This window comes from Gadus morhua, chromosome 2, assembly GCF_902167405.1.
Source record: "Gadus morhua chromosome 2, gadMor3.0, whole genome shotgun sequence".
NCBI classification, from domain to species: Eukaryota; Metazoa; Chordata; class Actinopteri; order Gadiformes; family Gadidae; genus Gadus; species Gadus morhua.
In genome coordinates, this window is record NC_044049.1 from 18,064,633 (window position 1) to 18,090,817 (window position 26,185).

Sequence of the window (26,185 nt, forward strand, 5' to 3'; positions counted from 1 at the left end):
TTGGACGCAACTGTGCAGCAGTAGAGCAAACAAAGTAATAGTGCCACAGCTGATGCCATTGTAGAGGTTGCTAGTTCAATCCCAAGCTCCTCCTAGCTGAGTGTTGATGTGTCCCTGACACTTTGCTCCTGACAGCTGGCTGTCTGTCGCCTTGCATGGTTGACTCTGCCATCGGTGTGTCAATGTGTGTATTAACAGATGTAAGTCGCTTTGGATAAAGCGTCTGCTAAATGTAAATGTAGTACTGTAGCTGATAAGACACTCTTTTGCCAAATGATTTATTTTCTAGCATGCAGCTCTGGAGACATTTATGAATGGCACGCTCACACACATGTATCGCTGAAATGACTTCAATTCTCAAATGATTTAATGTTGTATCGGCACACAAAAAATCACATTTTGGGTTGGGTTGCAAGGGCGTAACCACGCATTCTTTGGGGGGGTCGTGCCCCCCCCAATGTTGAGAAAATACTAACCTGTCCCCCCCAATATACAGCAGGATAAAATGTAAAATATATGTTATCTTTTTATGAACCCTGTCAATGGATCGGTCTCTTGTTATGTCTTATTTATTTTCAATTTATTTCCGTTTGTTAAGTGTGTGAATCCCCCCTCCTAATTGTACACTTGTGCGATTTAGTTTGAAACCACCTCGCAACTTTCTGCGTTGTCATGGTTACCCCACACTCTTTCTTCAGTGAGAGCCAAGAAAGTAAAGTTGAGTAATGGAGGATTTGAGGTTGCCTAAAAAGCAGAAGAAACTGGACCAACAGCCAAGCATACGCAGTTTTTTTCAGACAGTAAGTAACTTGATACCGAGCTTTGACTAAGCAAATAAAACGAGTAGCTTCGTAAAAGCAGAATATTAAATATAGCTCATGAAGGTCAGTCGCTGTTCTTTTGATAAAATGACATGGTTACGATGCAGGCAGCACAGAGAGAGAAGGAGAGAGACAGGCATGCTGAAAGCAGTGGCCAGACAGGGACATGCTCTGAACATGCAGGTGATCAGGTGAGTCATTTGAATGTAAGTAACGTTATTTAACGTGTTGGAGAGGAGGTAACGGACAATTTAAGGTTACTTAAAAAGCGGATAAAACTGGACCAGCAGCCGAGCGTACACGTTTTTTTTTTTTCTCCAGACAATTAGTAGCTTGATACCGAGCTAAATGTGTGAGCAAATAAAACGAGTAGCCTAATTAAAATATGAGTCGCTGTTTTTTCTGATAAAATGACGTGTGGTCACAATGCAGGCATCACGGAGAGACAGGGAGAGAGACAGGCAGGCTGAAAGCAGTGGCCAGACAGGGACATGCTCTGGACATGCAGGTGATAAGGTGAGAATTTTGAATGTGAGACTAGACAGCCTTACAACATTGTTTATAACCTGGGCCTAATACAAGCAGAATATATAGACCAAAATGATCACGAAGGTCAGCCACTGTTCTTCTGATAACATAATGACATGTGGTCACAATGCAGGCAGCACAGACAGACAGGGAGGCAGAGAGGCAGGCTGAATTGTAGGCAATGCACTTAACAAATAATAATAAAAAATTGGACCCCCCCCAATGTCTAAACCATGGTTACGCCCTTGTTGGGTTGTCATAATTTCATTCACCACTAGATGTCCCTAGCGTACTCATTTGAAGCTTTGAGCATGAACCACTTTGGTGGTTCATCTGGCTGAGAGGCTTTGATGTTTCATGACGCATCATCTCGGCACCACTAATAGGCATCAGGCGGGAGGTCAGTCAAACGAGAGAACAGCAACAGGCAGGCAGGCAGATATGAGATACACGGAGATAGAGAATGCGGGAAAGCTCAGTCAAGACTAGAGACGATCTGGCAGAGGCTGTTTCCCAAAGTGAAGGCTGCAGCCTTGCTAGGACGCGTCCTTGCTAGTCGCGTCCTATGGAGATGAGACTAGAGTGCTAGCTCGAGTGCTTCCTAGCGTTTGTAACGTCGGACTTTGGGAACGACTTGGTAGTGTGGAAGCGCTTCCGCTTCCGCTTTTTAATACTGCGTGTCCGCTTGTAAACACATGTGCGCTTATGAATAAAACATGGCAGCAATCAAGCTGATCGATATTTATTTGACTTTTGTCTGTTATGAATGCGGTCATGTCTCCTTCGCATGGAGCCTCTTCGGGGAAGTCACAAAAGCTTTGTTGTGGTTGATCGAATTGTCTTTATTAAAAGGAAAATCCATTCAATTTTTATAAAACTAAGTGAAATTGTCTGAGAACTTAATTCATGCATCACATTTACAGTACGGTTGATTACTATTATGCAGGGGGAAAAGACAAAGAAAGAGATGATAAACGTGTATTTATTTGGATATATTATTTAACTGATCTGTTTCATTCATTCATATATGCCTACAATCTACCAGTGCTTTGAACACATAAGTATATCATATAAAATACAATCATATACGTTCATTAAAAATTACAAACATTGCAAATGATCGGTTGTGCATTCATTTTACAACATTGGATAGTGGCACTATCCCTTCCACCGGTAAACAAATGTTTGTGCGCCACCCTAAGGCGCACAAAAGCCTCCGTTTGCTGGGCTGACCCTAAAAAAAACGATTCAACACAAACATAAATAGGTATACATAAATAATGTAATCTTGTGAGCGAGTAAATTGACATTGGTGACAGTGTTTAACACCAGCTACGTCCATGCAAAATATAGCAACGTATCATTAAGTTGAAAAACGTTTGAAAAGTGGCACAGGTCTTTAGGCTTGATTATTTGCATTAACATGATGAATCTATAAAAAGCAATACGGCACAAAATATTTCTGAAAACTAATATAACTTCACTTCGTTTGAACGTGTACTGCTCTGTCATTTTCAAGAACCCGCCCAGTGAACGCAAAGGATTGTGGGTAGTTTTGGCTCGTCTAGGATGCAGCGATGCATCCTTGAAAAATCTCGGAATTCTCAAAAACAAAGGACACAAAAATTGCGCGGCTTTCGAGTGTCCTCAACATTGGAACAGTGCTTGTCGGCGTTCTATGACGTAGCGTCCTTAAAAGGGCGGCCGTTGAGCATGCTTGCTTGAGATTGGGATACAGCCAGAGACTTGATGGGGGCAGAGGGTTAATATAGAGGGTACACAGGTGAGGATGGTTGGGTTGATTATGGAATTGCAGGGTGAATGGGAAACTCAGGAACGGATCATCATGACAACTACCGGGATAGGTCCTCTGACTTCCAATGGGACAGGTGCCCACAGCATCGTTCAGCCCGTCCCTAGCAACCTGACGTCATTGAAACATCTTTCTAGCCATAAACATCTTTCTTATAACTATCCACTAGGACAGATAGCGTCTATTAGAGCCGATGTCGGGTTAATACAAGAGTGACTGGAGCAGCCGCTCACCCGGAATCCCAAGAAAGAAGACGCCATAATCGTGTTCAATAGGACAACATTATTACACGGTTACATAAAATAACTTATTACACGGGTCTTCTCAATGCCGTGGAACGCTCGGATCACTTTCATGGGCCCTTCACAACTTCCGGCGTGAATTATATTTGATAATTCACCGTGCTGTCAAGGTAAACAAAATATTTTTTGCTTCTAATGACGTCTTTGGTATCACTCCGCAAATAGTCCGGTAAGGCCGTGTTCACGTGTAGCGTTTTTTTAAATCTGTTTTACATTATATTCCTATGGAGCACAGCGTTTCTGGAAAAAGTCACAGCCGTTTTATTAAAGGGTAATTCCGGTGTGAAATGGATTTGGGATATGTTTTGTATGATAACGAGTTGAACGTTCATTTTGGAGCACAAAAACCGCATATAGACGCTTTCTTCATTTGGCTGTTTTGTGGCAGTGTCATGGCAGTGTCATGGCAATCGAACGTCATCGTTTCTGAAAGCCTCCGTCTGTCCACACTACAACGCAAACCCATCGTTTTCACATTTATCCACCTCAGCGATCGTTTTCGAAAAGCATCGTTTTCAGTGTCGGAATTCTCTGTTTTAGTTTGGACGGAAGGACTAAACGGATGAATATTGATGCATTTGTAGATTTACCCGGGTTAGTGTGGACAGGGCCTCAGTTGGAAGCAAATCAGGGCCTTGAATGGGCAGTTCAACCATTTAACACATTAAGGCCAAGTGAAAACTGCTCAGAAAAATCAAAATCTTTCATATATAGCAACTTTCTTTTTTTTAAAGTAACGCAAATAGTTACTTTCCCTGGTAACTAGTTACTTTTATTATAGAGTAATTCAGTTACTAACTCAGTTACTTTTTGGAACAAGTAGTGAGTAACTATAACTAATTACTGTTTTAAAGTAACGTTCCCAACACTGTACAGGAGTGAATGGGCTGCTGGAGCACCCCCTTTCCGTCTGCAGAAGATGCCGAAGGGTACTTTTCCCGTCACTGACCGACGGCAAAGGGTACATTTCCCGTAAGCCACTGACGCTAAAGTGCCTTTGCCAACAGTCGGTATTTGACGTTCTCGGAGTGACTGTTGGTAACCCAGGGGTTTCACAATGGCTTAATGGGTGGAATAATTCAATTGAAATGTGAATTCCTCTCTATAATTTGCAACTTAAACACATTAGCTTCTTCAAATCATGAAGGATTTTTACACTGCAAATGTTTCAAAATCTTGGTGAATTAGCAGCAGGTTCCCGAGAGTCCAAAGACTTGAATGAAGATGGATGAGCAAACAAAGTTTAAAGGTGGTTTGGGGGCAACGATTCCTTATTTTGTTCTCCATCTGTCGGCACCATGTATGTCCAAAGGCTACTTAGCTTTTGTGATGATATCACATGGGTCAATTGAGGAATACCCCCCCCCCCCATCTCACTGATGGCCTAGCACCCCAGGGCTGAGCTGCTTGCTGTGGGCCCCCTATCACGTGCAGCCGGCGTGGGTCAGCTTAGGCACACACATAGCATCAGCCACCCCAAACACGCACAACTATCCAAACATGTTTGAAACCACACGTAGCCCCTACACCTACACAAATAGGAAAATGTAATCGAGCTGGGGACCTCTCAACCATTGCTGTCCCAGAAATGTGCTTGATCTGTCGTTTTCCTTTGCTGATTATAAACGGCATGAAAAGCTGATTGAATTGTATGGAAAGTTCAATTATTTGTTCATTTCAGTACAATTATTTTTATTAGAGCCTTTAAGGAGAAAAAAGGGTGTACTACCAGCATTTGGCACTGATTCATTTAAACACAGAGATAGCATGGATTCCTTTTTTGGAATCTCAGTTTGTTCTTCGAAGCTTAAGCCAGTAAACAGAGAAATTGTTGTTTCTTAGAGACAGGCTGCTTGTGTTCATTATATGCATGGGTAAGCTGCTGTGGTTTCAAGGTATCAGACCTCTCTTTCTCTGGCTCTGTCAATTGTCAATATAAGAGGTTGCAAAGTGGTCTCCATTCAGCCTTGCCTACATATTTTTTTCACATTCCTGTTCGTATCTTATGATTCATACAAGGAATGCATGTGCACCCTCTCGCCTCACTGGCTGTTTACCTGCTTAAGCTCTTTATCTGTTTTCTGACAACAGGTTAAAAAATAATAATTATTCTCTTCTATATTCCGGCTCCAGGACACATGAAATATGATAATGTATTTCCGAGGAACTTGTGCATGGTGAGACGAAGACAATGAAGATGATATATATTCTGCAATGCAAAATATATTTTCTCCTTCCTTCCCCGTTTGTGACACCATGCTGTTCTTTAAGTGTTCCTGTTAATGATAATATGCATGGCACAAAAGAGGCACTTTTCCCCTGACTCCTGAGCTATAGTCCCACACTTTTCTTAAAGGGGACATATTATGAATACCACACTTTCCCTGGGATTTGGGGTGTTGTTTTGGGTCTCTGGTGCTCCCACGCGCATACAAACTTTGAAAAAAGTCTTTACATGATTTTTTGAGCAAGATAGCCGATATATTTCTGTGAGTACCCCGCCTACAGTTACCAAACGAGCGAATCAGTTCCGGCGCCCCCTACTACTAGGAAGGGGGTACATTTGAATATTACCTCCCACTTCCCCACCCCCCTCCAATCAGAGCATAGCTAAGATATTATGGACCAGCGGACGAGCAGCTCCTGCTGGAGCTCGGTGGCCACCCGGCACAATAGTATCTATCAGCGTCCTGCAAGATGGAGGCGTAACTTGTAGTAGGAGGCGTAACTTGTAGTCGGAGGTGGCGTAACTTGTAGTAGGAGGCGTAACTTGTAGTCGGAGGCGGGTCTAGTATTTTTCTAAATCGCGGAAGGGATCTGTATGTAGCAGTGGTGCGCGGGTATATAAATGACCTCAACTTGGACATCAAATATTAGGCCTTATATAAAAATAATGCACCCGACCCGCTCATTTAAAAATATGCTCTTAATTAGCTTAATCTTGATATGCTCTTGATTGGCTTAATCATAGCCTTGCTTGAAACTGACATCCCTGAGTAATATGCATGAAAAGAAGCCTATTACAATTTTACAATGACATGTAATGCATATAGCAGTTGAACGTGGGGAACCTGCTTAAATTTAGCATACTTAATCCCTTTATACCTTTAACAAAATGATTGCAGATTAATAATTCAAAGAATTAAAGACAGCAGATTAATAATTCAAATAATTAAAACGATGTCACTAACAGGAGGATAGTTATGAGAAAGCCTTCATATTATAGCGTTCACATTACAAGCCCTCATTTTATATATATTGCCGTTCTTCAATACATGGATTTCTCAGGTACGTCATCACTGTTACACTGTGCAAACTCGGGGCAGAAAGAAGCAAGCAACATCTACTAGCCTTTACAGTATAGAGTATTTTGTGCATATGACTTTTCTTAAATGCATATGACTTAGGGATGTCAGTTTCGAGTAAGGCTATGATTAAGATAATCAAGAGCATATCAAGATTAAGCTAATCAAGAGCATATTTTTAAATGAGCGGGTCGGGTGCTTTTCTACTTTTCTATATCCGCGATATAGAAAAGTACTAGACACGCCTCCGACTACAAGTTACGCCTCCGAATACAAGTTACGCCTCCTACTACAAGTTACGCCTCCTCCGACTACAAGATACGCCTCCTACTACAAGTTACGCCTCCGTCTTGCAGGACGCAGACAGATACTATTGGTTCAGTGTGCATCTCAAACGTGTGCATCGAACTAACTTCACGAGGTGGCGAAAGCTGGGGTTTCTTCCAACGTTAAAACAGTAGGCCTAAGCGTTCGAACATTTCGTAAAGAATGTTAAACAGTATCACAACCACAAGTAGTCTGCCCTAGTTCTAGAGTTCATTAAGCTTGTAAAAACAAAAAAATCATTCTTGTTAATCCACTTCTTTTTACTTACCGACATGAATATCTGAAGATCCAACTTCAAGGAAGATCTCGTGTGAACCGTGATTAACATGTCTTTTTTTTACGCGAAAAGAGAAGATCACGCGTGGACCGCGATTTAGAAAGTACAAGTTACGCCTCCTAGTACAAGTTACGCCTCCGTCTTGCAGGACGCAGACCAGGCCCCCAGGACTGGTGCATATTTCCGGAATCCACCAGTGCTCAGAGGCCAAGCCTGGTATTGCAGTCGGTTTAGTGGGCTGTGGACGGGTCCCTCAAATCACGGGGCCCGGAAGTAGATATCCTCGTTCACTACAATACAAGTGGGGAGCAGGAATGTGTCTCCGCAAGAAATGTGTGGATATCAATCAAAGGTTCATAATTATCTTTATACCGTGTACTAAAAAAAAGTAAGTTTTTTCTTTTCAAAGCGCCACCTCAAGCGTTTTATTAGCCGTTATCTCGCTGGGGAAGAGGGGTGTGCAGCTGAAAGGAGTCGTAGTGAAACAAATGGCATCCGAGAGGGCCTTTTTCAGTGCTCCGTTAACGTGTCCGATTTTTGGACTGGTTCATCTGCTGCTCAATAACTCTCACGGTCCTCTGCTTGCGATCATTGTGATTCATCATGTATTGATCCATTTATTCAAAAGATCCAAAGACAAAAAACAGGTGCATTACGGTATCATTTTATATTGTTGTTGGACCGGAGTGGGGGGATGGGCACGCATGCGTTCTATATTTCTGCATCCGGTACGTCATGAACTAGGGCGTGGCTAGGCTCCCATGATGCGGAAGCAAATCTCTCCTTGATGTTCCCCTGCGCCATTGAGCCATGGCGTGGGCTGTTTCCCAATGTGAAGGCTGCAGCCTTGCTAGGACGCGTCCTTGCTAGTCGCGTCCTATGGAGATGAGACTGGAGTGCTAGCTTGAGTGCTTCCTAGCGTTTGTAACGTTCGGACTTTGGAACGACTTGCTAGTGCGGAAGCGCTTCCGCTTCCGCTTTTTAATACTGCGTTTACGCTTGTAAACACATGTGCGCTTATGAATAAAACATGGAAGCAATCAAGTTGATTGATATTTATTTGACTTTTGTCTGTTATGAATGCGGTCATGTCTCCTTCGCATGGAGCCTCTTTGAGGAAGTCACAAAAGCTTTGTTGCGGTTGATGAAAAATCCATTCAATTTTTATAAAACTAAGTGAAATTGTCTTAACTTAATTCATGCATCACATTTACAGTATGGTTGATTACTATTATGCAGGGGAAAAAAGACAACGAAAGTGATGAGAAACATGTATTTATTTGGATATATTATGTAACTGATCTGATTCATTCATATATACCTACAATCTACCAGTGCTTTGAACACATAAGTATATTATATAAAATACAATTTATATACGTTCATTACAAATTACAAACATTGCAAATGATCGGTGGTGCATTTATTTGACAACATGTTTGTGGGTCACCCTTAGGTGCACAAAAGCCTCAGTTTGCTGGGCGGACCCTAAAAAAAAAAGATTAAACAAACACACAAGGTATACATAAATAATGTAATCTTGTGAGCGAGTAAATTTACATTTTTGACAGTGGTGTTTAACACCATAGCTGTTTCACAGCTAATGTAGCCGTTAGCACACTCGTAACCCGAGCAGGAGATTAAATACGATAGCGTCGGATAGCGTCATCTTTGCCGGCCTGCAGCTAGCCAGCAACGTTATTGATGAATGAGAGGCAGGATCCTTTTCTCGTAAACGAGTTCCCTTTGTCGTAAATATGATATCTTATCTCGTAATTACGAGATAATATCTCGTAATTACGAGAAAAGATCTTGTAATAACGAAATACGGATCTCGTAATTACGAGATACGGATCCCGTAAATACGAGATAAGATATCATATTTACGACATAAGGATCTCGTTTACGAGAAAAGGATCACGCCTCTCATTCATCAATAACGTTGCTGGCTAGCTGCAGGCCGGCAAAGATGACGCTATCCGACGCTATCGTATTTAATCTCCTGCTCGGGTTGAGGCATTGGGAAATATGGATGTTCCTTAAAAGTGAGGAGGGCATTAATATAAGTACGTCAACATTGCGCAGACATCTGAAGTCATTGGGACTGTTCAGGAGAAAAGCCCAGTCGGACCTGCTACAAGTGGCTCTCTTCCTGCAGGAGCAGTTGAACCAGTACAGGATGCTTGTTCGATCATTTGTTGTGCCAAAGCCCCTCGAATATTGACGCGTTAATTGTTCAGTGGAACCCAGAAGTGGAAATGTTGTTGTCGTGGTGGTTTAAAGGGCATGTGGCTGGCCCCTCACATTGCAGCTCTTAAAAGTTGAATACAGCAGTGCATTATGTGTTTAACTTTATACTATGCATTATTATTCAGAAAACGTCTTACCTTACCAGAATTTTTCCTCAAGCTCTTTTCCAATTAATGAGCTAAATTGTTTTTATACAAATCAATAAAATATTGTTTTTGTGGGGAAATAGAATTTTTGTCCCACTGCCCACATTAGATTTTGTTTTAATATTGGCTGTGACAGTATGCAACATAATTAATGTATTCAAATTTAAAATACTATGTTCATAGTAAAGGCAAACCCTATCAGTTGTTAAATTATTTTAAAAAACCCTTCCAAGTGGTATAATGAGCACATACCACTGACTGAAGTGATCTATTGCTTTTCATACAACGGTTACTATTATGGCAAAACGAAAGTCATAGACACACTACATTTAAAAAAAAAAAACAAGAATGTCAAAGTAGCTGTTTTATTAAAGAATGCAAAAAAGTAATCCCTCCTGCACTGAAAAAAGGTTTTTAAGCCGTACTTCATCTGATTATTATTTTGTAATTCAATTCAAATAAACATTTTTTGTTTTATTTTTAAAATAACTTTTTTTTATTTCAAAATACTGTGAAATATAGATATTTTTAATTAGGAGCTCAATTAAGAAATATACATTTTGACAAATGTAAAATTTTAAGGTTGTGTATTCCACTGATTAATAATTTTGTCATTCAATCCAAATACAATTTTTTTGTTTTCTTCCTAAAACACAGTTATATTTGATTAGGAGCTCAATTTAGAAATATTTGTTTAGACAAATGTACAATTTCAAGGTTACGTACAAGCCTGCGCATGCGCATTAAATACAAAGACGCTTACGACCAGGGCTGTAGTGGTCAAATTAGAGGTGGGTAAACTATGAATTTTTTGATCAGACCGACCTCGACACAACGCAACGCAACGCAGGGTGTTGCGGCTCTGTAAGGCTAGCCTGGCTATATTCCATTATGTTATCAATTAAAATCATATTAAATCAATCAATGACAGTCAATGAATGTGTTTGTAGTTTACTCAAGTTATTCAAATTTCAACAGTAAAGAAAAGTATGCGTAGATTAAGAACTATCTATCTATGGCATGTGTGTATGTGTGTGTATTAGTATGCATGCTTTTCACAGTAGTACCCAGAGGGCCTCCTTGTCCTCCACGTCAGGTCCTGCCTTGCAGGGGCGTGTTCTGGGGTTCATGGCTCCCCTGTGCTTCACCAGCCAGGACTTCACATACGTGTTGGATTGAACTTTGTGGTGGCTGAGTGGTGGGCCATTCAGTTGAATAAACATCAAGGACGACACTGTGACCAAGTGCAGACTGCATCTCAGGGGGCACACTATGATGTTCATTAAGCTGAACCCCCTCTCACACTCAGCAGTGCTAACTTGAATGCGATGGTCGATATTCAGGAGTGGTGCAAGGTTTTCTGAAATGATGCTTGAGTTATCCTTAAAATCCCTATAGCCTTCAAGAATTTTTCTGTCATCAAGTCTGAACCTTTGGGCAAGTTGTTTCAACTTGGATTCCCCATACTGCTCCTCTAGGGAACAGGCCCGTTTGCTGGGAAAATAACTTTAAAGAAAATAAATAATAAAATAAAAATATTTATAATATATAAAATACAAATATTTATAAATATTTATATTTTTATTGGTTTAACCGCCAACCGCCCGAATTTAATTAAAATATATTTTTGTGTCGCGTCATCCGCCCGATCCACGGTTCAGCCGCGGAGTCCACGGCTGCAACCGCCAACCTCACATCTCCAAATTGAGGCTTTAACATAGTGACCAAGCTATAGCGAAGTTGATACGCCGAAACCGGAGTTTAATATGGATAGTAAAACTCTGACTGACTTTCACTCATTTTGACGTGGGCAGTACACGGATAGCATGACTACGCATTGGCCAATCTGAATGCTCGTAGTCACTTGATAGTTCGTCAAGTAAAATTGATTTATAAATCACAAAAACAACTCATGTGAATTGATCATCTTCAGCTTACTTTGTACTTGAGGCCTTTTTCGGGCATCTGTTGGAGTGGGAGCACTCGAAGGTCTCTTCAAAAATCGCCTGATATCCATGGCTAATTAATGAAAGGTAGGCAGGCATGATAATCCACAACGCGCAGGGCCATGTGTTTACATTAGAGCTGTCAAGCGATTAAAATATTTAATCGTGATTAATCGCATTAATGTCATAGTTAACTCTAATTAATCGCGATTAATCACAAATTCTTTTTCTATGCTAAATATCCCTTGATTTTTTTGTCCCATAATTCTTCTCATTTTAATTCTCTTATCAACATGGTGAAGTGCATCGGCTTGCCTTGTGCAAATGATTTTTAATGATAACAACATTGGCATATACACTGATCAAAACAGGACGATACAAAAAAAGAGCCTATAGTGCAATTAAACGACTGCTTTGAACAAATGTCATTTGAACATAGCAGTCAGGCTACTGCTTCTTTGTTTTGAGCCAAAAAAAAAAAAAAAAAAAAAGAAAACTTTTTTTTTTTTTATAAAATAATTGCGTTAATCGCGCGCTAAAAATTTTTACGCCGTTAAATTTGGTTTGCGTTAACGCCGTTAATAACGCGTTTAACTGACAGCTCTAGTTTACATACTTCCTGTTTACATATTTTCCTGGATCCTGATTGGTGTCGCTGCCGCAGCCGCAAGGCACTGATTGGAGGGTCACAGACCATAATAGCATAGGCCTACAGCGCAGATGAAAATGATTCAGATGACAGCGTTTATTTGTTCAACAATATGAAACCTTGTTTTAGGTGTTTTAAAATGATGCTGAATTTATTTCCGATTATTCCAACGGTAGAATACAAGGCACAGGGAACTTTGAGGTGCGTAAACGCTATTTAGAGGTGCGTAAACGCTATTTCCTAAATTCCAGAGGTGCGTAAACGGCATTTACGTGAGTTTACCCTCCACTACAGCCCTGCTTACGACTACTGGACCAAACCGCAGTGTTGCCAACTTAGCGATTTTGACGCTATATTTAGCTACTTTTCAGACCCCTTTGGCGACTTTTTTTCAAAACAGCGACAAGCGACAAATCTAGCTCCTTTTTCAGCTGCTATTGGTGACTTTTGGCGACTTTTTGAGGTGAAAGCACTATCGCTATTACCTCTTCACAACGAGCACCGGGTGCCTGCGCGGCCCCTCCCCCGTCTCAACGCACTTAAGGTGCGAACACACCAACCGCGTACCTCGCGTATAGACGCGTATAAAATCGGCAATTTTTCCATAGGGAACCATTGGTTTACGCGCGTATGAGGTGCGTACACGCGTATCATGCGTACCAAGCAACATTTTACTCGCGTTAGGGGCGTATGAGGCGCGTATATATACGCGCGTACGCGAGGAGTTCAAAAATTGAACTTTTTACGCTCATACGCGTGATACTTAGCCGCAATAGCCAATCAGCGTGGAGCTTGTCCCGACGTCACTGGCAGAGAGTAGTGTCGCTTGCACAGAAGCATACGGCCGACATTTTCTTTATTCTGGGTGGAAATAGCAGACATGGGGGACTCGAGTCACATGACTTGACTCGAGTCAGACTCGAGTCGCAAATTTGAGGACTTGAGACTTGCTCGACTAACACTGATAAAAGACTCGACTTGACTTTGACTTGGTCTTCATGACTTGAGACTTGACTTAGACTTGAGACAGATGACTCGAAATGACTTTTTTAAAGTTAGATTAAAGGTTGGATATGTGATTTGCGATACGCCAGCAGATTTTGAAAATACGCAACTCAAATGGTCCTACCCCCTCTCCTTCAACGCTGACTCTGACTCCACCCATTCCAAGTACATGGACGCGCAATCACACACGAGCGCGAACACAGATGCGCAAGAGTGAGCCAGGCTAGCTAGGTTGGAGTTTAGGGTTGTATTCTAGTGCAAGGTCCAAATGTGGATTAGCTAGTAAACTAGCTCCAGTAGCTACCGCAGGATAACAAAAAACAGAAGCTTGCCCAGGGTCACGAGCTTTGAGTACGTGCACGTGCACAAAGAGGTCACGCGCGGGGAGCGGGGGTAGGGGAGTGCAGTACGACCGTTTGATTGACGTAGGCCTACTGTCCAATGCCACTCGGTGGTTCTGAAAATCAGTGGCTGGAGTTTTTCGAGCCCTGCCCGTTCCACAGATGATTAACTTGTTTAATTTTCATGTCAGTAGGCTACTTCTAACTAAGTAAGTGTCTTTTTGTTCAAGGTGGAGGTAAGAGTTATGGCAGTCCCTGCATCAAATGCACCTGTTGAACGTGTGTTCAGCCATGGTGGGGTGATAATGTGACCGCATCATTCAGAACTCAGTGACAAAGTACTGTCAAATTATTTTTTTTGCAAATGCATTGTAAGTCAATGTATGTTGCGAGGCAGCAAGATTGCTACCTGCTTTCAGGCTTGTGTATTACTATTTCCCCTTCCTACAGTATGTGTGATATTACTTTTAAAATATTCTTTTTTTTCATGTCTGATGCCATGTGTTGCAAATAATATTCTACAACATGTAGGGAGATTGAGTGATTGACTTGAACTGTTCTCGTATACAGCTACCTAGAGGTTCTATTTGATTCTGTTCATAGGTTGGAGGTAATGATCATAAAAAAAAATTCAAACTATGCACATAATGGTTTTGGAACGTTTTGACTAGTTTGAGTTATTGTTATTGTTAAGACATTGTTATTGTTAATGTTGAAATAAAACTCAACTTATCAACCACTCTCTTTACCGATTTTTAAATGTGGAAACTGGGTTAGATCATCAGATTTTTGTATGACTTGACTTGTGACTTGCTTGACCTGAGCAATGACTTGACTTGTGACTTGCTTGATTCTCACCACAGTGACTTGGGACTTGCTTGAGACTTGAAGGTTATGACTTGAGACTTGCTTGTGACTTGCACATGGATGACTTACCCCCACCTCTGGGAAATAGTAACATAGTTACGCCATTAAATGCGTTTATGGAAACATTTCTAGCGAGAAATGTGCATTTTACTTTCATAATGTTCGCTCGGTGAATGTGAAGGATGTTTGGTTTGATAGTTATGACGAAGAGTGAACGCTCCGTTCACTTGCATGGACAGAGTCTCTGATTGCTAAGCAACCTCAACGTCTTGGCGGACTATTTCTCTGCTGATCAACACTACGAATGCTGGAAACACACCAGACACACCATGTGAAGTTATTTAACCCGATTATTGTTATTTATATCCGAGATTATTTAATCTAACCCGATCCAAGCTCTATCATCCACCCAAACACGGCGGCGTTTGGGTTTCCTTCCTCGGACTCCTAAATCCAGCGCAGCCACAGGCTGGGGGGGGGGGGGGTTTTGGGCGGTCTCATCTACGCGCGTATGTGTACGCGCGTATCTGACCATTTTTGACACGAAATGGTCAAGCAACATTTTAGCTGCGTTACGCGCGTACATGGTACGCGAGGTACGCGCTTGGTGTGTTCGCACCTTTACAGGCAGCTCAGTCCCCGTGGTAAAAAGCAAACTCAGGAACCGGATGTCCTTGCAGACCTTAAACTCCATCCTATACATCCAATATGGATTAAAGCTGTCAGGTGATGCTTGCTTTGAGCACCAGCTGCCTGATCATGATTTGAAGCTTTTTGGAACATCGGCTGCTTATTCATTCAAGGTAGCACCTACAGCTGAACCTGCAGTAGAGAGCCTTGACCAGAGTGACGATGACTCACTGGTTCTGTGAGCTAGCACAGCCTGTCTGTGTCTGGAGGGAGGTCTGGAGTAGGCCTAACTCTGCCATTTAGATTGTTAATATATATTGTATACAAAAATATGTTATGTTTAAAAATGTTCATGTTTAAATGAGAAACAATTGTTTGATTACATTTTAATCTTTTTGATTGGATAAAACTATTTCTGATAGATATTTCTTAAATGAGAAACAATTGTTTGATTCGATTTTTATCTTTTAAATTGGATAAAACAAATTATATCGGATGCATATTATGACTTGAATGAGAAACAATTGTTTGATTAAATTTTAATCTTTTTGATTGGATAAAACAAATTATTTCTGATAGATATTTCTTAAATGAGAAACAATTGTTGGAGTGAATCAAATTTAACATACGATTTAAATGTATTAACTTCATTCAAAGAATAGAATTATACTTGGTGCCAAGTTGTATTATTTAGTTTTTATGAATATAGGAAATATTGTTTGAGGCAAGCTATATATTTGTCATTGGCTCAAGTTATGTAATATAGATGTGAACCATTACCCTAGATTTTTTTAATTGGTTCAACAGAAGGCTTTTTCCAGTGTGGCTGCCTTCAAAATGCACGACGGTCGCTATGCAACACACTTTAGCGTCCCTCCGAGAGAAGGCTCGGCTAGAGCGGTTCGCCGGCAATTTATCCTATGGAGCAGTTCACTCGCCGTGTGCCTAAGCTTTCGTTAGTCTCTCCATCGCCTTGCTCACTCCCGGAGTAACAACATTTACACCCTCTACATCATTCAACATATGTTTTACTTTTACGTAACTGTTTCTACTGTTTCTTGGCCGGCAAAGATGACGCTATCCGACGCTATCATACTTTATTTCCTGCTCGGGTTGAGGCATTGGGAAATATGGATGTTCCTTAAAAGTGAGGAGGGCATTAATATAAGTATGTCAACATTGCGTAGACATCTGAAGTCATTGGGACTGTTCAGGAGAAAAGCCCAGTCGGACCTGCTACAAGTGGCTCTCTTCCTGCAGGAGCAGTTGAACCAGTACAGGATGCTTGTTCGATCATTTGTTGTGCCAAAGCCCCTCGAATATTGACGCGTTTAATTGTTCAGTGGAACCCAGAAGTAGAAATGTTGTTGTCGTGGTGGTTTAAAGGGCATGTGGCTGGCCCCTCACATTGCAGCTCTTAAAAGTTGAATACAGCAGTGCATTATGTGTTTAACTTTTTACTATGCATTATTGTTCAGAAAACGTCTTACCTTACCAGAATTTTTGTCCCACTGCCCACATTAGATTTTGTTTTAATATTGGCTGTGACAGTATGCAACATAATTTATGTATTCAAATTTAAAATACAATGTTCATAGTAAAGGAAAACCCTATCAGTTGTTAAATTATTTTAAAAAAACCTTCACAGTGGTATAATGAGCACATACCACTGACTGAAGTGATCTATTGCTTTTATACAACGGTTACTATTATGACAAAACGAAAGTCATAGACACACTACATTTAAAAAAAAAAACAAGAAAGTCAAAGTAGCTGTTTTATTAAAGAATACAAAAAAGTAATCCCTCCTGGCTGCCTTCAAAATGCACGACGGTCGCTATGCAACACACTTTAGCGTCCCTCCGAGAAAAGGCTCGGCTAGAGCGGTTCGCCGGCAATTTATCCTATGGAGCAGTTCACTCGCCGTGTGCCTAAGCTTTCGTTAAGGCCGATATATGCTCTGTTTTAAGGCCGATTTATGCTCAGTCACGTAAGCGCAAGCGCAAGAGGCCCTTGCGCCCCCTTTGCGCGACTTCTCACGTCTTGCGTGCGTCGGGCGATTTTTCTAGACTTGCGTCATTTTTTACGTAAGCTTTTACGCGAGCCGCGCAGCCTGCAAGGCTGTGATTGGTCTGCTGGTCTGGTTACTACTTCCTGTCTGGAGTATCACATTTCCTGTTTTCATACCGCCATTTTTAAAAGCCAGAAGGCAAGGACGACCCGGCAGGCTCATATACAAAAGCATTAACGTTTTGTGTTGGCGTAATGTCAACACATTATGTCGTTTTAAAATGTAGAGAGATATGCACATTTATACAACCCCAATGATCAACAACTTCATCACCTGTCTGTTGCCATCATTCACTGTGTATGGGGAGAACACGATCTGGCACATAAACAAACCAACGACTCCCACAGACAAAGACGTCATTCTCGAGGTCGTCTTCAACGAAAAACTTTACTCCACATATTACTCCACCTACTGTTCTGGCGGTAAATTGCTTGGCAACACGCGCAACCTAAAAGGGAGCATGAATTGCTTTGAGTAAATTTTGCGCAACAACGTAACACCAACGCTGAAGCATGCAGCCGCCTTTGGACGTAACGCGTAAGCACGTAAGATACATAACCCCCCCTTGCGCTGTAAAATATCCCCCCTTACGTGCTTAATTGCGTCGGCCAAAATTCCTGACTATGCGACTAAAACACTACGGCCCTACGCAGCTCGCAAAGACTGTGATTGGCCAGCTAACCACATCCTTTCAGGAGTCTCACATTTCCGGTTTTACAGCATAATAGCGCCATTTCTAAAAGGCCGTGACAGAAGCGAATGAAGAATTTTGAAGAAGGAGAAGAAGAAAACACAAGAACGAATTATGATAATTATAAACAGTACCGCGGGAGGTAGGGGTGCTGTCTCAGGCCCTGTCCCCTGTCTCAGGCCCTGTCTTATCACAGAAAACGATTATTTCTAAAAACTCCGGCCAAAGTGGAGATTTCTGAAAACGCCGGTTATGTGTTGTCGTGTCAACGGGGAGAAACGGGATTTTAGGTTCTGAAGCGTCACATTATGCACCAGGAAGTGCTTAACGTCATGTGAGCGCCCGCTGTACCGTATTGGTCCGAATATAAACACAAACCCGACCTATGTTTGGAAAAAAGATTTGAAGACCAGATCTTGTTTTTATAAATAAATAAATTGTATTCATTGAAATAATATACGAAAATTAAAAGGCATAGAATAAAACACTGCATTGCCACTAAACAGTAGTGCAAATAGGCCGTACTGATGTGTACACAAAAGACTATTCCTGACACTCCTCTGCCCCGCTGTGTTCGCTCTGGCTGTGGTCGCTCCGCACTGTTTCGGCCCGTGGCAAAGCAGGTCATCGTCGCTGCTGTCCAAGGCATTTTGAGACGCAGCATTTATTTAATGCTCATATGACCTAGTGCTGAAAAAAAGTTATATGAAAAAGTGTGAGGGGAGCGGTGGTGCGATAAACTTGTTCTGTGAGCAGCTGGATGTGAACCATGGTGTGAACACAACGATCGATTTTCGACTGTGCGCGCATGCACTGGTGTAATTGAGCTGCGCTGCTATATATCTTTTTTATCAATGTAGCGAGTTGCGAGTCTAGTCCAGGCTGAGTTTTTTTTTCCAGCACCCCCTGCTGAGAATACGTTCCCGCGGCTATGATTATAAATATAAACAAGCCAGCGATTTCCACTTCCACGTCCACAGATTCGTTCGTTGCTCCCCCTACTGTTCTGGCGGAGAATCCCCTTGCAACACGCGCAATCCTTAAGGAACCTTAAAGGAAACGTAAATCAAAACTTGTCTAAAACAAGTCCCTTGTGTAAACTACGTGCTTACGTCTCTGCGTCTAAAACGACCCTAAATCTGCCTTTAGTCTCTCCATCGCCTTGCTCACTCCCGGAGTAACAACATTTACACCCCCTACATCATTCAACATATGTTTTACTTTGTAACTGTTTCTACTTCCAGGCGCGGAGTGATATGCAAACTTTCACAAAATGATTGGGCGTCATAGCAGTTATGTATACGCTCATTATACAACAGTTAGGAACCAATCAGATCGCTGGATTTAGGCCCCCCGTTGTATAATATCATATAAAGAGCTCCGGGAGTCGCAAACGGCAACAATCACTTTCTCCTCCATGCTGCAGTTCACCCCGGACTGCACTGCACTGAGTTGGCCGGTTGAACGCTGATTGGCTGTTACGTTACACATGTCACTCAGTGGCCAGGCTGTTGAACGCCGATTGGCTGTCATCACGCGAATGTCGCGTCAAAGTTTAAATATCTTTAAAGATTGATAGATGCGGGGAACATAGGACCCTTTTCCCAGAAACCCAGGTTTGGACCTGGGTTTATGCAGGAAGAGAGCCACTTGTAGCAGGTCCGACTGGGCTTTTCTCCTGAACAGTGCCAATGACTTCTGATGCAATGTTGACATACTTATATTAATGCCCTCCTCACTTTTAAGGAACATCCATATTTCCCAATGCCTCAACCCGAGCAGGAAATAAAATACGATAGCGTTGGAGAGCGTCATCTTTGCCGGCCAATGACTTCAGATGTCTGCGCAATGTTGACATACTTATATTAATGCCCTCCTCACTTTTAAGGAACATCAATATTTCCCAATGCCTCAACCCGAGCAGGAGATTAAATACGATAGCGTAGGATAGCGTCATCTTTGCCGGCCTGCAGCTAGCCAGCAACGTTATTGATGAATGAGAGGCGTGATCCTTTTCTCGTAAACAAGATCCTTATGTCGTCAATATGATATCTTAGCTCGTAATTACGAGATCCTTATCTCGTTATTACGAGATCCATATCTCATAATTACGAGCTCCTTATCTCGTAATTACGAGATATTAACTGGTAATTAAGAGATCTTGAGTGTGCTACATTAGCTGTGAAACTTTTTTTTATTTGGTGAATGCTCAGCGCCACCGTACATGCAAAATATAGCAACGTATTGTGGCGAGCAGGGCGAGAAGAGACGAGGGCCAGGTTGAAATGGCGGCGCAACTCTCGTGCCTCAATACACCGCACGACCCCGAGAGCTGCCTTTATTCAAACACACAACAGAAAACACGGCACACCTGACCAACACACACAACACTCTCACTAATGGTCCATATCACACTACACATCACAATTAACACACAAACAATAAAGAACCCCAAACCCGTTAACCCCACTTAACCTAATAACATAAACAAGTTATCTAAAGACAATAAAACCCCTTTTCCCCAAACAACATTATGAATACCCCATTACCCAGAATCCCCGGGGGGTAGGAGTCGCCACAGTATCATTAAGTTGCAAAAACGTTTGAAAAGTGGCACAGGTCTTTAAGCTTGATTATTTGCATTAACATGATGAATTTATAAAAACCAATGTGGCACAAAATATTTCTGAAAACTTTAATATAACTTCACTGACATTTGAACGTGTACTGCTTTCCCTCTGCCATTTTTATATCCCGTGCAGCGTGTGAACGCAGTGGATTGTGGGCAGGGGCGGAGTGGGGCACTAATAGTAAAAATGAATGATATAGCCTAACTATAATTAAGAAAAAAAAATTGGTAAAATAGGTCACAGTTCTGCTCTGTGTGGAAGAGAATTGGCGCTGCGAGAATTGGTGCACTTCCTTACAAGACCGGTAACCATAGCAACGCCGGTAAACAAAAGCACTCCGGATGGCCGTAGTGCTCCCCGCACTACAGCCATCCGGAGGCGCACAGAGCTTTTGGCCGTGATATTATCTATAAAATTATATTATACTATTATATATAGAACGTTATAAGACGCTGTCACCGAGTGTGAAAGGAGAGTTGACGGAGAACATGGCGGTTGACCTAGTTTCAAAGTTTATACCATTTATGCTCGGTAATCACGGTGTTGACACGACTACACGACTACTACTACATGTTCCAAATCTGTTAACATATTCTCCATCCATTAAAAGAGAAGGATCAGTTAAGTCATTAATTCGTCTGAAATATACCAGCCACCACATACACATTTGACTAGCAGCTTGTGCTAGCTCCCGCCTAGCAATAACGTCAATGGTGGAGCTCTGGCTAACTGTTTTTCTGTTAATTCACCTGCCTAATTCGTTAATGCCTGACATGAGCACTTAGATGTAGTGATGGCAGTGTGACACTGAAGCTTCGGTACGTGCTTCAAACCCTGATCTACAACTCCCAAGAAGCACTGCCTCGATGCTACAATCGTTTACGGGAGTTGTGCATAGTAAATTATGTAATAGAACAACGTATAGTATCGATTAGAGTAGGCTAGGGGATAACACACTGACTGTGGAGTGGAGGACCCGGGTTCGAATCCCATTCCTGGGGGGAAAGTATTTATATGCTGTTTCAATTATATCCGAGCCTACATCAGTTAGCCTATCCGGACAGAAGGCTAGGCATATCCCTTTAAGAACAATTTAGACATCTGTATTTAGATCAATCTTTATTCGTGAAAAGATCATGCTATTAAGTATTTGGGTTTGTGTGTTTGTGCGTCAAATAGTTTTCAAAGCAGGGATACGTTGAATCCACTGCAGCCTCGAACTTCGCCAGCAGAGGTCACTGTCACTGAAGCTTCGAGTAATGAACCCATTTTCGAAACATTGGCTCAACTGGTTCAATGCTTTATAAAAGCTTCATTTGCCCATCACTACTTAGATTCATCCCCCTCCAGCATCCGCTTCTTCTTTATTCTGCCCTTTTCAGCCCCTCCTTTCTCTTTTCTCTTCTTGCCTTCCATGAGTGCCACAACAAGCAAAAGCAAGCAACCACGAACTTGCTCGCCTTCTCTGTCTGTCTGAGACCTGTGTGAAGTTGGCCCCCCGTCTCATTCAAAATATAAAAATAACACTGCTGTTCGTTTGTGCTAGGTTTGTGCTGGTTTGTGCCGTAAAAATTATCGTTTGTGCTGGTAAGGATTTTGAGTAATTCAAAATTGCATTTTCTGGCATGTGACGTCACCCAGCCCCCCGTTCACGCACAAATCTCATCAAAATAGTCCCAATCGTTAGTGCTACGTTTGTGCTGGTTTGTGCCGTCAAAAGAAATTGGTTTGCTATTGTGGTTTCTTAGTTGTTCCCGTTTGATTTTTCACACATGACGTCACTCAGCCCCCCGTCCTCCTTCAAATCGCGTCAAAATGGTCTCTATCGTTAGTGCTACGTTTGTGCTGGTTTGTGCAGTCAAAAGAAATGTCTGTGCCACTACAGTTTAAAAGATATTCCAGGTTGATTTTTCTCACGTGATGTAACTCAGCCCCCCTGTGCATCTTCAAATCGCGTCAAAATGGTCTCTATGTTTAGTGCTACGTTAGTGCTGGTTTGTGCTGTTAAAATAAATGTTTTTGATACTTCACTTTAAGTAATTAATACAACTTAATTTTGCCCTCTTGTTATGCAACACAGCCAACCGTCAACCTTCAAATCGCGGCAAAATGGTCTCTATCGTTTGTGCCAGGTTTGTGCTGTCTTGTATTCTTGTTACTCGTTGCGTTCTCGTCATTTCAGGTTGTGTTCATTGTATTTCTCCGTGCTACGTATGTTCATCGTTTACTCGTGTTTCTGACCTCGGACTGAACCTGTGTGCCCTATTTGGATTATGTTTGCTTACCTGTGTACCGTATCCTGCCAGTAAACGTTTGTTCTTTATTCAACTACTGAGTTCTGAGTCGTGCATTTAAGTTCTGCACATCACCTTCAATTCTTAACAACTATAGTTTTTAAGTTAATGTTAAAGCTTTATTATGCCCACGTTTGACCTCACCAGCCCACAGTCCACTTTGAAATCTCAAAATAGGCTCTATCGTTTGTGCCGTCAAAATAATTGATTGTTCCCCAATCATCACATTTGTATGTCCTGTTTATATGAGGTGTTTGCTTGTTTTTTGTGCGTTATTTTCAAATACATTTGAGTTTGGTTCACTTCAGTCTGGTTTTGATTTAGATGTAATATTCTTTATTAGCCACTTGTCACGGTATCTGCTGTAAGTAGCAGGGTCATGCGATGAAACACAAACAAATAGATGCACAGAATGTGCATCTATTTGCCTGCTGCCAGAGCAGCAGGCATCCATACCACTGTACCACTTGACCGGCAAAGCAGAAGAAACTGCCTAGGTATCTATTTTTACAAGGAATATATTTTAGGAATATATTTTAAACTATAGTGGCACAAACAATTCTTTTGACTGCACAAACCAGCACAAACGTAGCACTAACGATAGAGACCATTTTGAACGTTCTAGGGGTGCTGGTTGCATAACAAGTGGTCTGTTTACATAACAAGAAGCTGCAGAAAAGACTACAACGGTATTTTAAATTAACACAACAAGGTTTTGATTTTAACCAAGAAATTAGATTAGTTAAAAATCAAATGTTGATTTTATCGGAAATCACAAGCAAAGGAATTATAGTCAGAAGCAAAGAACGACACAGGGAAGAAGGAGAAAAATGCACTAGATACTTTTTTAAGAAAATCATTAACAGTGGGGAGGGTATTTTTAAACTCAAAAAAACAAATGGGGAACAAACCAATAGTGACAAAGAAATAATGGAGGAAATAGAAGGTTTTTATAGAGATCTGTACAGCGAAAAACAAACAGAAAATGAAGCAAAAAACAACATCATAAGCAACATAGATTTAAAGATAGGTGAAAGTGCATTTTTAACCCGTGATTTTAACCTTTTGGAACTTCACAAATGTTTGTCGAGTTTTAAGGGGGGAAAGTCGCCGGGGGAAGATGTGCTTCCACTTGAATTTTATCTGACCTTCTGGGACATTTTAGCACCTGACCTACTGACGGTTTTTACCGACTTCCAAAGACTAGACCGACTACCAGACAGTTTTAGATCAGGGATAGTAAAACTACTTTACAAAAAGGAGGACAAGACTGAACTGAAGAACTGGCGACCAATAACCCTTTTAAACGTTGACTGTAAACTTTTTAGCAAACTTTTAGCAAACAGAATGTCCGTGGTTTTAGGGGAGGTAATCCACCCGGATCAAACCTGTGGCATATCGGGGAGGAAGATCACCGACAGCCTCGTACTGATTAGAGACACCATCTGTTATGCGAGAGACAGAAACATCAGACTAGCAGTCCTAAATTTAGATTTTGAAAAAGCATTTGATCGGGTCTCGCACCAGTACCTATTCCAGGTACTGCAAAAAATGGGTTTCCCAGAGAGGTATATAGAGTGGGTGGGATTGCTGTATAGGGACATCACCAGCAAATTTCTTGTTAACGGGCAACTCACAAAAGCAGTAGATTTGCACTGCGGGGTCCGTCAGGGTTGTCCGTTATCTGCCCTCCTCTATGTGGCATGCATAGAACCACTGGCCCAGGTCTTGAGAAGGTACCAAGGGATTAAAGGGGTGGCCATACCGGGCAGTGGGGGACTTTTTAGCAAATGTGTTTTATATATGGACGATGTTAACATTTTATGCACTGACCTTTTATCAGTAAACAGAGCACTGGACTTGACCGACTGCTACGGACTGGCCTCTGGGTCCAAACTCAACAGAGGGAAGATCCTTTTTTATGGACCATGGACGGCGACTGAGATGACCGGACTCCCCCTGACTGTGAAACAGACCGACATAAAGATACTCGGGGTCAAATTCAACAGGGAGGGGGAGGGGACCGAAAGTTGGCCGGACGTGATAGGGAAAGTAAGGCAGAGACTGGGATACTGGGGACTTAGCGGACTGACAATAGAAGGAAAGGTTTTAATCATCAAAGCAGTGATCTTACCTTTGCTTTTATTGATAAGCTCTGTTTTTATTCCACCACACCGAGTGCGTTTAGAACTGGAGCGAGCAGTTTTTTATTTCCTGTGGGGGTCCAAGTGGGAGAGACTGAAGAGAACAGAAATGACGAAAACAAAAGAAAAAGGGGGTAAAGGAGTCCCGGACCTCCACCTGTTTTTAGGAAGCAGATATACTGCTCTTCACATTAAACTTGCAATGGTCCCATCCAGAGAAAACAAAACAACAGCAATGGCACGATTCTGGATGGGGTCCTATCTGAAAAGATTCCCGTTTTATATATCAGATCTTAGAACACCAGTATCATTTAACTTGTCACAATTTTACGCTTTTATTAAGAAGTTTTTAAAAAATTTAACCTTGAAACGAGGAACTGAATGTTTTAACAAACCATCGTTTTATAATCACGGAAGTGCAGGAGCGGGAACCAGTGAGTCCGGTGCGCGGGCTAGCATACGGCGAGGCCACAACAGTCTGGCACAATGTGAACCATCCTGCCCTCTCCAACAGACTCCGGGACCTGTCATGGATGGCAGCTCACGAGATCCTCCCAGTCAGAGCCGTCATGCACTCCCGGGGGATGGCTGCATCCCCAACCTGCCCACGGCCAGGTTGTGGCGCGCCTGAGTCGGTGAGGCACCTGTTCTGGGAGTGCAGCGCTGCTGGAGACCAGTGGGCAACGGCCGGCTCCCTGCAATTCCCGTACTTACCAGCAGGGGAGGCCCTGACAGCCCAAATGGTGCTGTATGGGGTGAGCCAAAAGAGTCAGCTACCACCAGACTTTCCAAAGCAATGGCTCACCCTAGCCGCCATAAAAGACGCCATATGGGCCTCCAGAAACCTGCTGGTAAGAAAGCACATGCAGATCCCCCCCGTGGCTGTGATCCGAATGGCCGCAGCAACGGTCCAAGTGGCCGGTGCTGCAGGCGGCAGGCCTAGGACACAGCCACAAAGAAGAATCGTCTCTGTGCCCATTCGGATGAGGGAGTCGGAGCCACACGCGGAAAGGTCGAGGCAGCGGCGGCCTGGCTCTCCGGGAGAGGCAGGTGGGAAGGAGCAGAGAGGGGAGGAGATCCTCTGAGCCACAGGTTCTGAGAGACCAATGCTGTTGAAGAGAGAGCAGGATGGGTTTTTTTACTTTTAA

The 26,185-nt window shown here is 42.2% G+C and overlaps 1 protein-coding gene across 1 annotated transcript; it reads left to right on the plus strand.

Annotated features, from left to right (window-relative positions):
• On the plus strand, window positions 1-26,185 carry LOC115538438 (uncharacterized). Its single transcript, XM_075074178.1, is given in 4 exon segments — window positions 1-800; window positions 929-1,012; window positions 25,552-26,044; window positions 26,046-26,185. Coding segments are annotated over 3 exon segments (654 nt in total). The 5' UTR covers window positions 1-800; window positions 929-959; the 3' UTR covers window positions 26,154-26,185.